General features: G+C 48.5%; 1 protein-coding gene across 12 annotated transcripts in view; it reads right to left on the bottom strand.

Moving 5' to 3' along the window:
- TUBD1 (tubulin delta 1) overlaps positions 1 to 12,519 on the bottom strand; it is a 900,711-nt gene that overhangs the window by 360,990 nt on the left and 527,202 nt on the right. For all 12 annotated transcript variants that reach the window (XM_069615102.1, XM_069615104.1, XM_069615098.1 and 9 more), the window contains one exon: positions 1,903 to 2,043. In XM_069615102.1, the coding sequence (XP_069471203.1) occupies positions 1,903 to 2,043 (141 nt within the window). The remainder of the gene's footprint in view (positions 1 to 1,902; positions 2,044 to 12,519) is intronic.

The raw sequence follows: 12,519 nt of genomic DNA, 5'->3' as shown, positions 1-12,519 counted from the left end.
CTTTTCCGCATTGTGTGTGTGCCTCTTGTTGTCTTCCCCCAGGGGTACCGCCCTTGCGGGGTCTGTGCGGCTTGCTGGGGGCGTTCTGGGCTGTGGCGCTCGGCGTTGTAACCGAATATGTTAGGTTGTGTTTTTTGCTGTACCCACTTGGCTGTAGGAGCTTATCGCTGCTCGTGCCGGGGTGGTGGGGGGTAGTTGCCCCTTGATGAGTGTATGGACGCCGTTGGATGCCCCCAGGCAGAGTCTGTGTACAGGGCTTGTCTATGTTCAATTTTTTACCCCGCCATTTGCAATGCTGTGTCGGTTAATGTCTTTGGCCACTGGAGGGGGTAAGGGGGTGGAGCAGAGTCTATATTGGGGCCTGCACTGTGTTCGCGGGCCGGGGTTCTCCGGCACTCTGATGGCGTTGCCTGGGGCTGCTTCTCTCCCCTGCCTGGTTGTTGGTCTCCCCCTGCAGCCTCTCACTTACTTGAGTTGATGCCCTGTTGGTGCACGGTCAGTTCCCAACAGACATCTTTCTGCCCCTCTCTGCTTCTGAATGAGAGATGTCTCGGCCGTGGAGGCTGGGTTTCTCGGTCGGTGCTCAGTGCGAAAGCGCTCACCTCACACGCTCCACTGGCCTCCGATCTTGCGGCACAATGTCTCCCCCGTTCTGCTTGGCTGGCTGGTGCAGGCAGCTGCCATGTTTCCGGGCGCTTGTTGCCGGCGAAACCGTCCAGAGGGCCTGTGCCGGCTGGGGAGCTGGTGCTCCTTCTCGCTGCGGTCCAGGCTTGGTGTGCTGTCTCCAAGTGCGGCGGGGTGGTCCCTGGTCCGCTTCCTCCCTCAATGCTTCTGAGGTCAGATGGGGATTTCACTCCCCCAGCTGCAGGCAAGTGCTCTTTTGTCTGCGGCTCACACGGTGACCTCGCCCCCCGCCCTCTGGGGGCTACATTTTTGCATGCTTTGTTCGGATTCCCTCTGGTGCTCTGCAGCAGCCGCCTAGAGATATTTTCGGTTCCTCTGTGCGGTTTTCTGTATGCTAGGTATTCTTTTGATCCTGGTTGTTGCGGGCTGCTTGTGCCTCCATATGCCGGCATTTAATTCATTTTTACAGCATGTTTTCCCTATTTCTGCGCCACTGCTGGCAGGAGCTCTGTCAGCCCACCGCCATCTTGTTCGGGCTCTCTAGCCAGTTGTCTCCAGATTTTATTAATTTAAGAATACGAATGTTACCTATGTGAAGGGATCTGTTTTATTACTTATGTGAAGATTTTTTGTTCGTTTTCTTGTTGATGTGGCATGCATTCAAAGTTATTCGTTATGACTGCAAAATACTTAAAATTAAAAAGAAATAGCTGAAGCATCAAACCAGCTACCATATCAACCAATAACAGATGCCCTTGGCAGGTAGCTATACTACAATGATTACTGCCTAAAAAGAGACCTAGGACACACAGGAAAGAAACCGACTAATAACAGCATACAGGACACCACAGCCCAGGAGGTGTAGCCTTTGCCTAAAGACTAATATTGTGCTTGCAGGTCTCAGGACCATATATCTGAAGAACTGTAAAATATGTGCATTGATCAAAGGTCTCTGGAACATGTTGGTGTATGTAGGAGTCTCAGGAAACAAGACTCAGGGAAGAGTGGAGAGCGTGCTTCTTGATCCAGGAGAAGCCAAGTCTTAACACAACCCTGAAAGAGGCTACATTCACTGTACCTATTCAGTTCTCCTTTCCCTCACATTCGTGTAAGAAGACATATGTTTCGTTTTACCTTGCTCCAGCCTCATACCCTTGTTTTACAATAAAACGTGTATGGCACTACGTCTCATCTAAAGACCTTTGACCTGCTACCACTGTGTGAATCCCCCACCCAGAAATGTACACTATGAATACATGCATTCTATGTTTTACTCACCAATGGCTGCACTTTGAACATCCTTCCCACGCAGGACTACCAGATTAGCAATAGAGGTATTGAAGCGCAGTTCCATGTGCGGAGACAGTTTTGTTGCCACAGGGTCCCCGCTGGATGGTGCCCGCACTTGCCAATCAATGCCTATGGGGAGAGAGAGGCAGGCATGTAACACATCTCAAACAACCAGTCTCACACATCAAAGAAGAATCTGCTGTTATTGTCTTGAAAACATAGCTGTGACTAGAATTATTTGAGGCAAAGACAAATATACTCACTTATTACATACAGTCAGAACATGGAGCCAACACTAACATATCTTTTTCAATTTGATGCATGTGTTTAATTGTTAAGTATTTATTTTATTATAGTTCACTTAAGTAGGATTGAAAAGGGAAAGGTAACTCACCACGATGACTACTTTACATAGTCCTCTTTCCTCCATACTTGTGGATGCCTGTCCTATGGGGATGGGACAATAGCCTTTTGTACATCAAAGTCCATCAAATTTGAATCTGAGAGCGCAAACAGTATTCGTGTTGGGACTTGGCCTCAGTGCATGCTGACTTCACCTCCCAGCAACGTCTGCCAGTCCCTTTGCCCCCCACGTCAGCCTGGCTAGCTACATCTTATTAGGGGCACAGAGGACTGGCAAGCAGGCTATGGACCAGGAGTACAGTAGTCACTTTGGTGAGTAAATCAAGTGTACTTACCTGAAGTTATAGTTCTCCAGCAATGGTATCATTTATAAAATGATGTGCTAATTAAGAAACATGTTGAGGTGGGAGTCCCTCAATTAGATATGACATATTTCCCATAGCAATACAGGGCTTATTTTAACCGAACAACCACCAGCCCAGCTGACCTAAGTCCACACCTGTTACCTCACATCTCATATTTGAACCATTTGAGAGGGATGCATTGACAACCTTTGGAAAGGCTGGGTCACATTTGTGAATCTATAAAAGATACAAATGCTGGAGAACTAAACCTACAGGTAAGTACTCAGGCAGCAGTACTGTTCATGAAAATACTCGATGCTGAATTTGGCAATATAAAATATATATTAAAAGATCTATTTTAGAGGAAAGTTCTAATCATGTGATAACATTCCATGTGTATATAATTGCCTTTTTGAATTGCTTAAATTTTACATATTTGCCAAACACGCCGCTAGAGGTAAATATATCACATATGAAGAAAAAAGCCAAAGAATAGGACTTGGCACATCAACTGGCTAAGCATACAAAATAACTTGTGGATATCAAAACATTACATCTTTCTGGGTTTCCGGGGGTACCAAAATAAAACATATCAGAAATTTTCACAATAAAGAGGTATGCAGAATAGATCTAAAATGTAGACTCGATCTGCTTGATACATTAGAGGTGACAGGTGTAAGAACAGGGATTCCCAGGTCACAACATTTTTGTAGGTTACGTAAGAACGTCAACATGGTGGAAAGTATGAAACACCTATACCTGCATTGAGGAAGGATAGATTTGCGCCATTCTGAAGAGCAAGGCAAGGCTAACCTGACCATAGCACACTTTTTGGATTCTCAGATAATCTAAACTAAATATGGTAATCACATAAGATGGCATTTTAATGTATAAGGAAGAAAATGGCTATTGTAAAGATGTGATATATCGGATTTCAGCAACTGTTTAATTGTATTAAGTGATGGATTTATTTGTATTTATTGTAACTATGAATTTAAAGTGTATAAGGTTTACTTGTAACCAAAAGAGACTAATAGAATGTTTAAAAAGTAAGTAACTGATTTCTCCAGCATTGGATCTTTCATAGATTCACATGCTTACTGAGCATACACAGAATAGCAAGCAATAAATACCAGGGAGGCTAGCCTGGCCCAGCAAAGTATCTATTCTAGCATCTTTGTCCAGACAATAAAGCCAGGCAGATCACTAAGTAACTTATATTAATTGCACTTGGTCCTGAAGAAAGCTATCACATTGATTGCGGGAGTGCCGAAACATAGCTATTACATGGTGGTTTAGGATAGGGACACTCCAAGTACAAACACTGCTGCAAGGCTCCTCCTAGCCCTAGGCCCCAGAGAACACATCTCCCCGACCCTCCGTTTCCTTCACTGGCTTCCAATTGGACGACGATCCGCCCTCAAGGCGATGTGCACCACCCATCAAGCCTTTTACAAGGAAGGACTGGGATACCTGCAGCATAAATTCACACATTACAGGCCTAACAGAAAACTCAGATCAGGTTTAGCACTTCTCATCATTCAAGTGACAAAATGAACCGGTATGGGGGGGTTCCTCCATCTCAGTCAAAGCACCCACCATCTGGAACTCTCCCCCATTAACCATAAATTACATAGATGACCACCTTGCCTTCAGGAAGGCACTCTAAACTTGGCTCTTTCCCTCAGCACCCTTACACACTTAGCCCAGATCTCATGCCTAACTAAAGCGCTAACTACCGCCCAGCCTCGCTTCCTCGCGTGGAATTCAGGTGCACAAGAGGAGTCAGTTAGGTGGATCATAGCACTTCTTCCCATGCCTATACGATACGTACTGCATGATTAAAAGTAATATGCTTCAGTCCTTAATATGATATGATATATGATATGGCATTTATAACACACCTATACACAAGTGTTTCAAGGCGCAACGAGGCAAGGGAGGGGGAACAGAGAGAAGACAGACAACAATCCTACTAGGGCAGGTGTCATTCAGATTGCGCAAGTGCATGGGAAGGGGAGGGAGGAGAAGTGCGTGGGGAAAAGGGGGAGGACAGTGCAGTACATGGGATAAGAAAATAAAAAAAGTAAAAGTACGGCCAGCCGGTGGCAAGTGCAGGTTAAGTGCAGACATCAGGTGACAAGTGCTGGAAGTGGGACTGTAGGGATACAGAAAGCAGTCCACAAGTGCGGGGGTTGCCAGGAAGGGAGTGCAGGAGTGCGACTGGCGGGTGGGGGGACCTGGGCCTGAGATCAGAGGGTGGCCAGGTGACCAGTGTAATTTCAGTGTCAGCCAGGAAGTCAGCAAGGGAGAGGAGGAGAAAAAGCAGAAGCAAAGAGAAAGGTTTTGAGGTGCTTCCGGAACAGAAGATGATTCTCCTCAAGTTTCAGGGGGGCAGGGAGGCTGTTCCAGAGGGAGGCCCCAGCCGAATAAAGAGATCTACCACCAACTCGTTGCTTGGAGAAGCGACTGGCCCTGAGGGAGTTTGAGGCAGATGAGTGACGAGCTCGAGAAGGAAGGTATTTAGGAAGAGGGAGTTGAAGGTATTGAGGCTCCAGGCCCCAGAAGGCCTTGTGGACGATGCAGAGGGTTTTGAACTGAATCCTCGCAGCCACTGGGAGCCAGTGCAGAGATTTCAGTCCTGGAGAGATACAATCCCTGGGCTTGAGGCCAAGGACAAGTCTTGCAGTCCTGTTCTGGATAAGTTGCAGGGGGCGGAGGGTAGAGGCAGGCAGATTTAGAAAGAGGCTGTTGCAATAGTCCAGCCTAGAGAGAACCAGGGCTCTGGAGACAGTGAGCTTCTGGGGGAAGGAGAGGAAAGGAAGAATAACTCTGAGGAGGTGAGAGACGTCAGAGATGTGAGGAGAGAAGGAGAGTGTAGAGTTGAAGATGACCCTGGGGTTTTGAGCCTTGCAGGTGGGAACAGGAAGTGGGCCAAGAGAGGACGGCCAGAGAGCTGCAGGAAAGGAGGGAGCGGTGTGCCGGTGAGGAGAATCTCAGTCTTACTGGCATTAAGGCAGAGGTCATTGGCGGCACACCACTCCTGGATATCAGGCAGACAGTCGGAGATGAGGGAAGTAGAGGAGGAGGCCGAGGGTAGCCTGAAGATGAGGTGGGTGTCATCCGCATAACACTGAAAGTTGGGGCAGAGAGCAGCGATTTGGTGGGCCAGGAGTGCCAGGTATTGGTTGAACCGCCAGGGAGAGAGGTTAGACCCCTGGGGGACCCCACATGTAGAGAAAAAGATAGCGGAGAGGAAGGGCCCAAGTTGGACCTGAGAGGGTCGGTCGGAGAGGAAAGAGGTCAGCCACGCCAGAGCCTGACCAGTGACACCCAGGTTATCACGGAGACGATTGAGCAGGATGGCATGGTTGACAGTGTCAAAGGCAGAGGAGAGATCAAGCAGGATGAGGACGCAAGAGGTGTTAGAGTCCAGGTTGGAGAGCAGGTCTTCACAGATGTTCAGGAGAGCAGTTTCCGTGCTTCTGGCAGCCCTGAGGCCAGACTGATGGTCATGCAGACAACCAATAGATTCAGTGTGGAGATTAAGCTGGGAGATAGCCAGTTTCTCCAGGAGCTTGCCCAGGGAGATTGGGCGATAGTTGGCTGGGCAGGAAGGATCAGCAGTGGGTTTCTTAAGAAGAGGGTGCACAAGGGAGTGCTTCAGGGGGGGTGGGTAGACTCCAGTGGCAAAGGAGTGATTGCAGAAGTCAGCCAGGGCAGGAGCCAGGGAGTCGATGTGGTCCTTGATAGTTTTGGAGGAACGGGGGTGAACCTGTTTTGATGAGACTTTCATAGATCGGACTTGTCTAGAAACCTCGTCTGCGGAGAACAGGGGAAAGGCATAGAAGGAGGGACGAGAGGTGGCTGCGGAAAGGCTAGAGGAAGAGCAGGGAGTGGGGGGAGGGAGGGGATAGGATGAGAGAGAGGACAGGATGTCCTGAGTTTTAGAGATGAAGTGAGACGCCAGTGCCGTACAGAGGGCCTGGGAGGGGACAGGAGAGGTAGAGACTGCGGCAGGATTGGCAAGTTCCTTGCACATTTTAAAGAGTTCAGCCGAGTTGTTTGGTGCCGCAGAGACGCGGGATTGGATATGCACTCTATTCTTGGTTAGGACAGAGAGCCGGTATTGCCTTTGCAGCAGGCAGCAGGCCAATCTATCAGAGGATGTACATGAAGCACGCCATTTCCTCTCGGCCACCCTACACTTGCGTTTTAGGGTTACGAGGTCTGTGTCGTACCAGGAGTTGCACTTGGCTTTGGGCTTCAGGCGGATTCTCATGACAGGGGCAAGGATATCAAGAGTATCAGATATAGCAGAGTGGAGCGTGGAGAGGGCTGTGTCAGGAGGAGTGTCAGCCAAAAGGGTAGGGGGGGTGAGAAGGTGGCGGCGAAAGCCACAGCTGACACGCGCTTCATGGGTCGGATGACCGAGAAGGTGGGTGGCAACGATGGCGGTGGTTTGGCCTGAGGGTTAGGGAGGGTGAGGTGAGAGGAGAGGAGAAATTGATCACTCCAGGAGAGAGGAATGGTGAGAGGGACAGAGAGGGGAAGGTCTGAGGAGATCAGAACATCAAGAGTGTGCCCTGCAGAGTGAGTCGGGCCAGAGGGGAGAATAGTGAGTGAGAGAGTCACAGAGGTCACGAAAGAGTCCAGAGGGAGGACAGGAGGCATGCAGGTGGATATTGAAGTCTCCAAGCAGGAGCAGTTGAGTAGTACAGGCCAGGAGTGAGGTGGAGAGGTCCGCCCACTCAGAGAGGAAGGATGAAATCTGGCCAGGTGCCTGATAGATAGTAGCCACAGTAAGTGAACGGCTATGGGAGAGAGAGAGCCTGCAGACGAGGTATTCAAAAGAGGAGTAGGCCTGCGTAGGAGTGACAGAGGCAGGAATCCACTCGGTGAAAATCAGGGCTACACCCCCACCAGAGCGGTTGGCCCTTGGCACGTAGAGGATCTTGTAGCCGTCAGGTAAGAGCTAATCAAAGCTCATGACAGAGCTGGTCATGAACCATGTCTCGGTGAGACCGAGGACATCAGGGTTAAGTTCTTCCAGAAGGTGGAAGATATCAGAGGAGTGTTTGACAGCAGAGCAAGAGTTTAGAGTGGCAATATGGAGAAGGTTGCCATCCTTGAAGGACTTCCGGGGAGGGGTACAGATCAGAGGTATGCCCTGCGGAGGTGTAGAAGAGCCCGAGAGGGGGCAGAGAGGGAAGGGGACGGCAAGGTAACCAGGGAGGGGGCAGAAGGAAGAGGCGCGGTAGTCATGGAAAGGGGAGAGGGGACAGCAGGAGAAGAAAGGAAGTTAATGAGGCGCAGGAAGCGTCTATCAAAGAGGTGAAGTATGGCCCGAGGGCCTTGGACCAGGACGGCCCCATTGGAGTAGACATTAATGACTTTAGAGGAAAGGAATGATGCCAGGAGGGCGTCCCAGCAGGTGCCACCATTAATGGGAGAAGAGGAGAAAGGGGAGAGCAAAGAGACTATATGGTGGGTCCCATAGGTCTGGCGAAGGTACAACAAAGAGGATGTCGGTGAGAGTTTCCTTGGAGGAGGCACTGGTGTAGGTGTCGGCGATAGGGAGGCCTGGGTTGGAGACCAGGATGCCCTTTTTAAACTTCTTCCTACCAGATTTAGTGAGGAGAGCAGGATAGTCAATAGATAAGCAATTAGAAAAGATAGGAGAGACAGAGAGCACCATAGAGTAGGTGGGGGGGGGTGGAAGGGAGAGGGGAAGACACTAGCGAGGGTCACTGAGTAGGTAGACAAGACAGCGGGAGACAAGCGGTTGGGCAATAGGACAGACAACAACACTCAGGATAGGAGTTTTAAAAATGCGCCGGTATGAGACAGGTAAGAGGGCACAACCAAGTTTGAGAATCCTAAAAAGGGGAAAAAAGTTCTGTTTTTAACAACAAGGGGAATAAACACAACCGAGATAGGATCCTTGTGCACTGTGTCCAACCAAATACAGCCAAGTACCACGAAAATATCAGTCCAGTGTTCACATAGCTTGACTCTGACAATTTGACACAGCACCCGTTACTCACACTGTTGTAATATGGGCTGCTGTTAGATACCTAACCATTCTCTACCTACCTTCTAGCTGGCTATAAATGTACACATACATTTTACCACTGCTTTCATTACTTTCAACAGACTACGGTCTTTCAAGGGCGTTCATCCTCACAGCTCTACAAGGTCATACCAATGGCAGCATGATCATACAAATACCACCTAACATAACATATGTCAAAAACATTGGCCATTTTTACCATTTGCTCAACCTTTATAATAACCAATTGATCATTTTTGTTTGGTTACCCTATCATTTCTTTTTTTTGTTTTATATGTTGATTAAACTTAAAGAAGTTAATGCGATTATATTCATAAATAGAGCGTGATAAAGACTATGGTGGTCATTACGAGTCGGCGGTAAATCCGTCCAACGGAATTACTTTACCAGTGTGGTATCCGGCAAAATTACCACTGCATAACATCCTATTGGGTGCGTGCGCACACACCATCAACAGAAACAGTAATTCCGTTACTGCCAAAATAAGCCTCCCCAAATGTAAATACGATGAATTACCATTACCACTGTGCAATCGGCCCTAACTCTGCTGGTGGAATTACCGCTGGCAGAAATAGTGCCGATGCCGGAACGGGAAGCCCAGCGCTGGCCATTTTGAAAACTCACTCCAATCTCAATCCATCACTTCCTGTATCCACCCACAGCAACAGGATACATGAACCATGTCCCAGGACAGAGCCAAATCCAAGGTGCCAGAACACAGGCTCAGAAAGCCCAAGTTCAGTGAGCGGGAGCTGGAGGTCTTCACTGATGAAGTGGTGGCACATGCAGATGAAATGTATGTCAGCCGCCACAGGAAAACCTCAGGCCAGCGCACCTCAGCCATCCGAGCATCCATCTCCCAGAATTGTCAGCTGTGGGCAAAGTCCCCACGGGATGGCGAGGACTGTCGAAAAAGGTGGAACAACCTCAATGCCTGGGTGCGTAGCCTCTCGTCACAAGACTGGCAGGAGTCACTTGCCACTGGAGGCAGCACCACAGAGCGCCTCGTCCTCACCCCATGGGATGAGTAGGCCAGCTCAATCCTGGAAATGTATTTATTTATTTTCATTTTTGGTAACGCGCCAGCTCGCCCAAGGGCCTCAGGGAATAGAGAGAACAAACAAGACAAGACAACAAAGAAGGTCAAGATTCGAGCCGGTTTGGGAACAGAGACTTAGCTTGAAGGCACATTGAACAGATGGGTGTTTAGTTTCTTTTTAAATTTAGACGTCGTTTGGGTTTTTTAGATCAGGAGAGATGGAATTCCAAAGAACCGGGCTAGTACATCAAAACTAGTCCCTCAAGCTGAACGAGATTTGCTTGGTCCTGAGACCTCAGAGCACGTGGAGGCAAGTGAGGCTTAAGACGCTATGTAAGATAGCGGGGAGCCTCGAGGGCCAGGCATTTGTAGGTTAGAGTCAAGAGACCGGCAACCAGTGAAGTTTTCTTCTTGCCTCTGAGATGTGATGCCATCTAGGGAGACCTAGTGCTGCTCTTACTGCCCTGTTTTGGGTCACATGGGGAGCAGAGAAGTTAGATTGAGCAGTGCCGACCAACAGGCTATTGCAGTAGTCAAGGCGTGAGTTGACTAAAGTTGAGGCCACCAAGGACATATTTTTCTGTGAGAGAAAAGGGCGAATATGGCTGAGCAGCTTATTAATGAGACCGCAGGATGCACGCATCTTGGCGACGTGCTGTTTCATGGTTAGTTCAGCATCCAACGTGATGCCCAGAGTTTTTACGCTCTTAGCGACCGGGATGGTAGAGTTGGCGATGGAGAAATTGGCATAATCTGTAGTCTGTTTCTTTAGCATGTTGCTAGAGGGGGTAATGAGGAGTTCAGTTGTAGCTGCATTTAGAGCCATGGAGTTCGCTACCATCCAAGACTGAATGGTGGAATAAATGATGTTGATGGCCTGTGAGTCCTGGGAGTAGTTGCCAGTGAGTTTTAAGATGACCTGGGTGTCATCAGCATAATTAGTATACAGGACACCCAGGCCGTCAAGAATTGTCAACAGTGGCAAGATGTAAATCTTGAACAAAGTAGGCGAGAGGGAAGTGTCCTGTGGAACCCCGCAAGTAACCAATGTGGGTGAGGAACAAGCATCATCTATAGCAACTCTCGCAGTGCATGGGCCCAGGAAGGAGGCCACCCACTGCATTGCAGCCCTGGAACATCCTACCAGGGACTGTAACCTGGTCGCCAGAAGATCGTGGTCGACCAGATTGAAAGCAGCGGAGAGGTCCAACAACATAAGAAGGGCTGAGTGCCCATGATCGATGATGGTAGAGAGGTCCGATTTCAGGTCAAGCATGGCGGTCTCCGTGCCATGTTGAGCTCTGAAACTGGATTGCATGGAGGCAATCGAGGAAGTCGGTGGAGCTGAGGCTGGAGCCAGCAGCTAGGACCAATCTGGTGAGCCTCAATGCCCCCTTTCCCCAGACTATGCACTGGGGAGGGGGTGTGAAGCAAATCAAAATTCCCTGTGCGCTGCCAATGCCGTCACTGCATGCAAGGGTAGGTGGGCATGTAAGCATGCACAGAAGTATGAATGTCCATGAGTGCACATGCAACCATGTGCACCACCATGGCGGGCTTCATGGCCAGTGAACGTCATCACTCCCCCATAGCATACCCTGCAACGGCAGCTCAGGGAAACCGTCAAGGGCTCCTGCAAGCTTGCGTGGTGAGTGAATACGGCCTATTGAAAGGAAATGCGCCCCTCTCTCATGCTGACATGGTGCCTGTTTTGGGCCTGTATGTTGCTCTCATGCATGTGCCCTGATGTTTGGTTAGTTGTACCTCAGCGGGTTTCTGGCGTCTGCATCTCTTCCACGATGGCGTCATGTACCAGAGTACTTGGCTGAACAACTGCTAGCGTTACTGTTCTTTGGTGCTGTTTTGCACTTTGTGGTTCAATGATGAGGGCTATATGATGTTGCATTGTGGTACCTGCATTCATGTGTGTGTGTGTGGTAGTCTATTGTGCCAATGTGCACATGTGTATTCATACAGCATTGTCCATCATGTCCTAGTCCTGTGGGTTGTAGGCTGTCATTTGTGCAGTGAGAGGGCAAGTCATGCATGTACATGGCCTTGCCAGGGCATGCATTTTGCTGTTGTGCCTATATACCCCCCCCACTATGCTTTTCTGTAGTGCAGCACATTGACAGTGTTTGATGACACTTGTACTCACCCACTATCCACGTCAGTTGTTCTGTGCCTCTCCATGTATCCAGGCAGTGTACTATTACGTAGGACCAGGGCATCAGTGTGTGACTTGCGTTTGAGGGTGATAAGGTGCGAGTCATACCAGGAATTGCACTCCGCTTGAAGCCCAAAGCCAAGTGCAATTCCTGGTATGACTCACACCTCGTCACCCTCAATTCCTTTCCTGACACTTTTACTGTATGCTGCCAAACTCGTAATGGACCCTCCCATAAGTCTTATGTTTTATGTCTATGTAATTAGGACCATGCACAGTAGAAGGACTATTAGAAATAGATATTGAAATCATGTATTATTGTCCATGTGTTTCAATGTTTGTGACTAGTTCATAAGACTTAATACAATTTGTATTCTATTTTTCTTATATAGTTGCCTGCTAGGTTTTGGGTTTTAATTTTAGGCGCAAATTCATTTGTTAATAAGATTAAACATTCAATTGATTATCAAACCACTACTTGTAACTATGTTAACATGTGGTACCACGCTCTGTGGCCTAATTTGTGTAAAATTATCCGATTTGCAATTTAACAATTTCCTTTAATTCATGTTGCATTGAATTGGAAAGAAAGACCACTCATAACAGACTCTGTAGACAA

This window comes from Ambystoma mexicanum, chromosome 9 (assembly GCF_040938575.1).
Source record: "Ambystoma mexicanum isolate Mex_15411 chromosome 9, UKY_AmexF1_1, whole genome shotgun sequence".
NCBI classification, from domain to species: domain Eukaryota; kingdom Metazoa; phylum Chordata; class Amphibia; order Caudata; family Ambystomatidae; genus Ambystoma; species Ambystoma mexicanum.
This window is presented reverse-complemented; position numbering and strand designations above follow the sequence as displayed.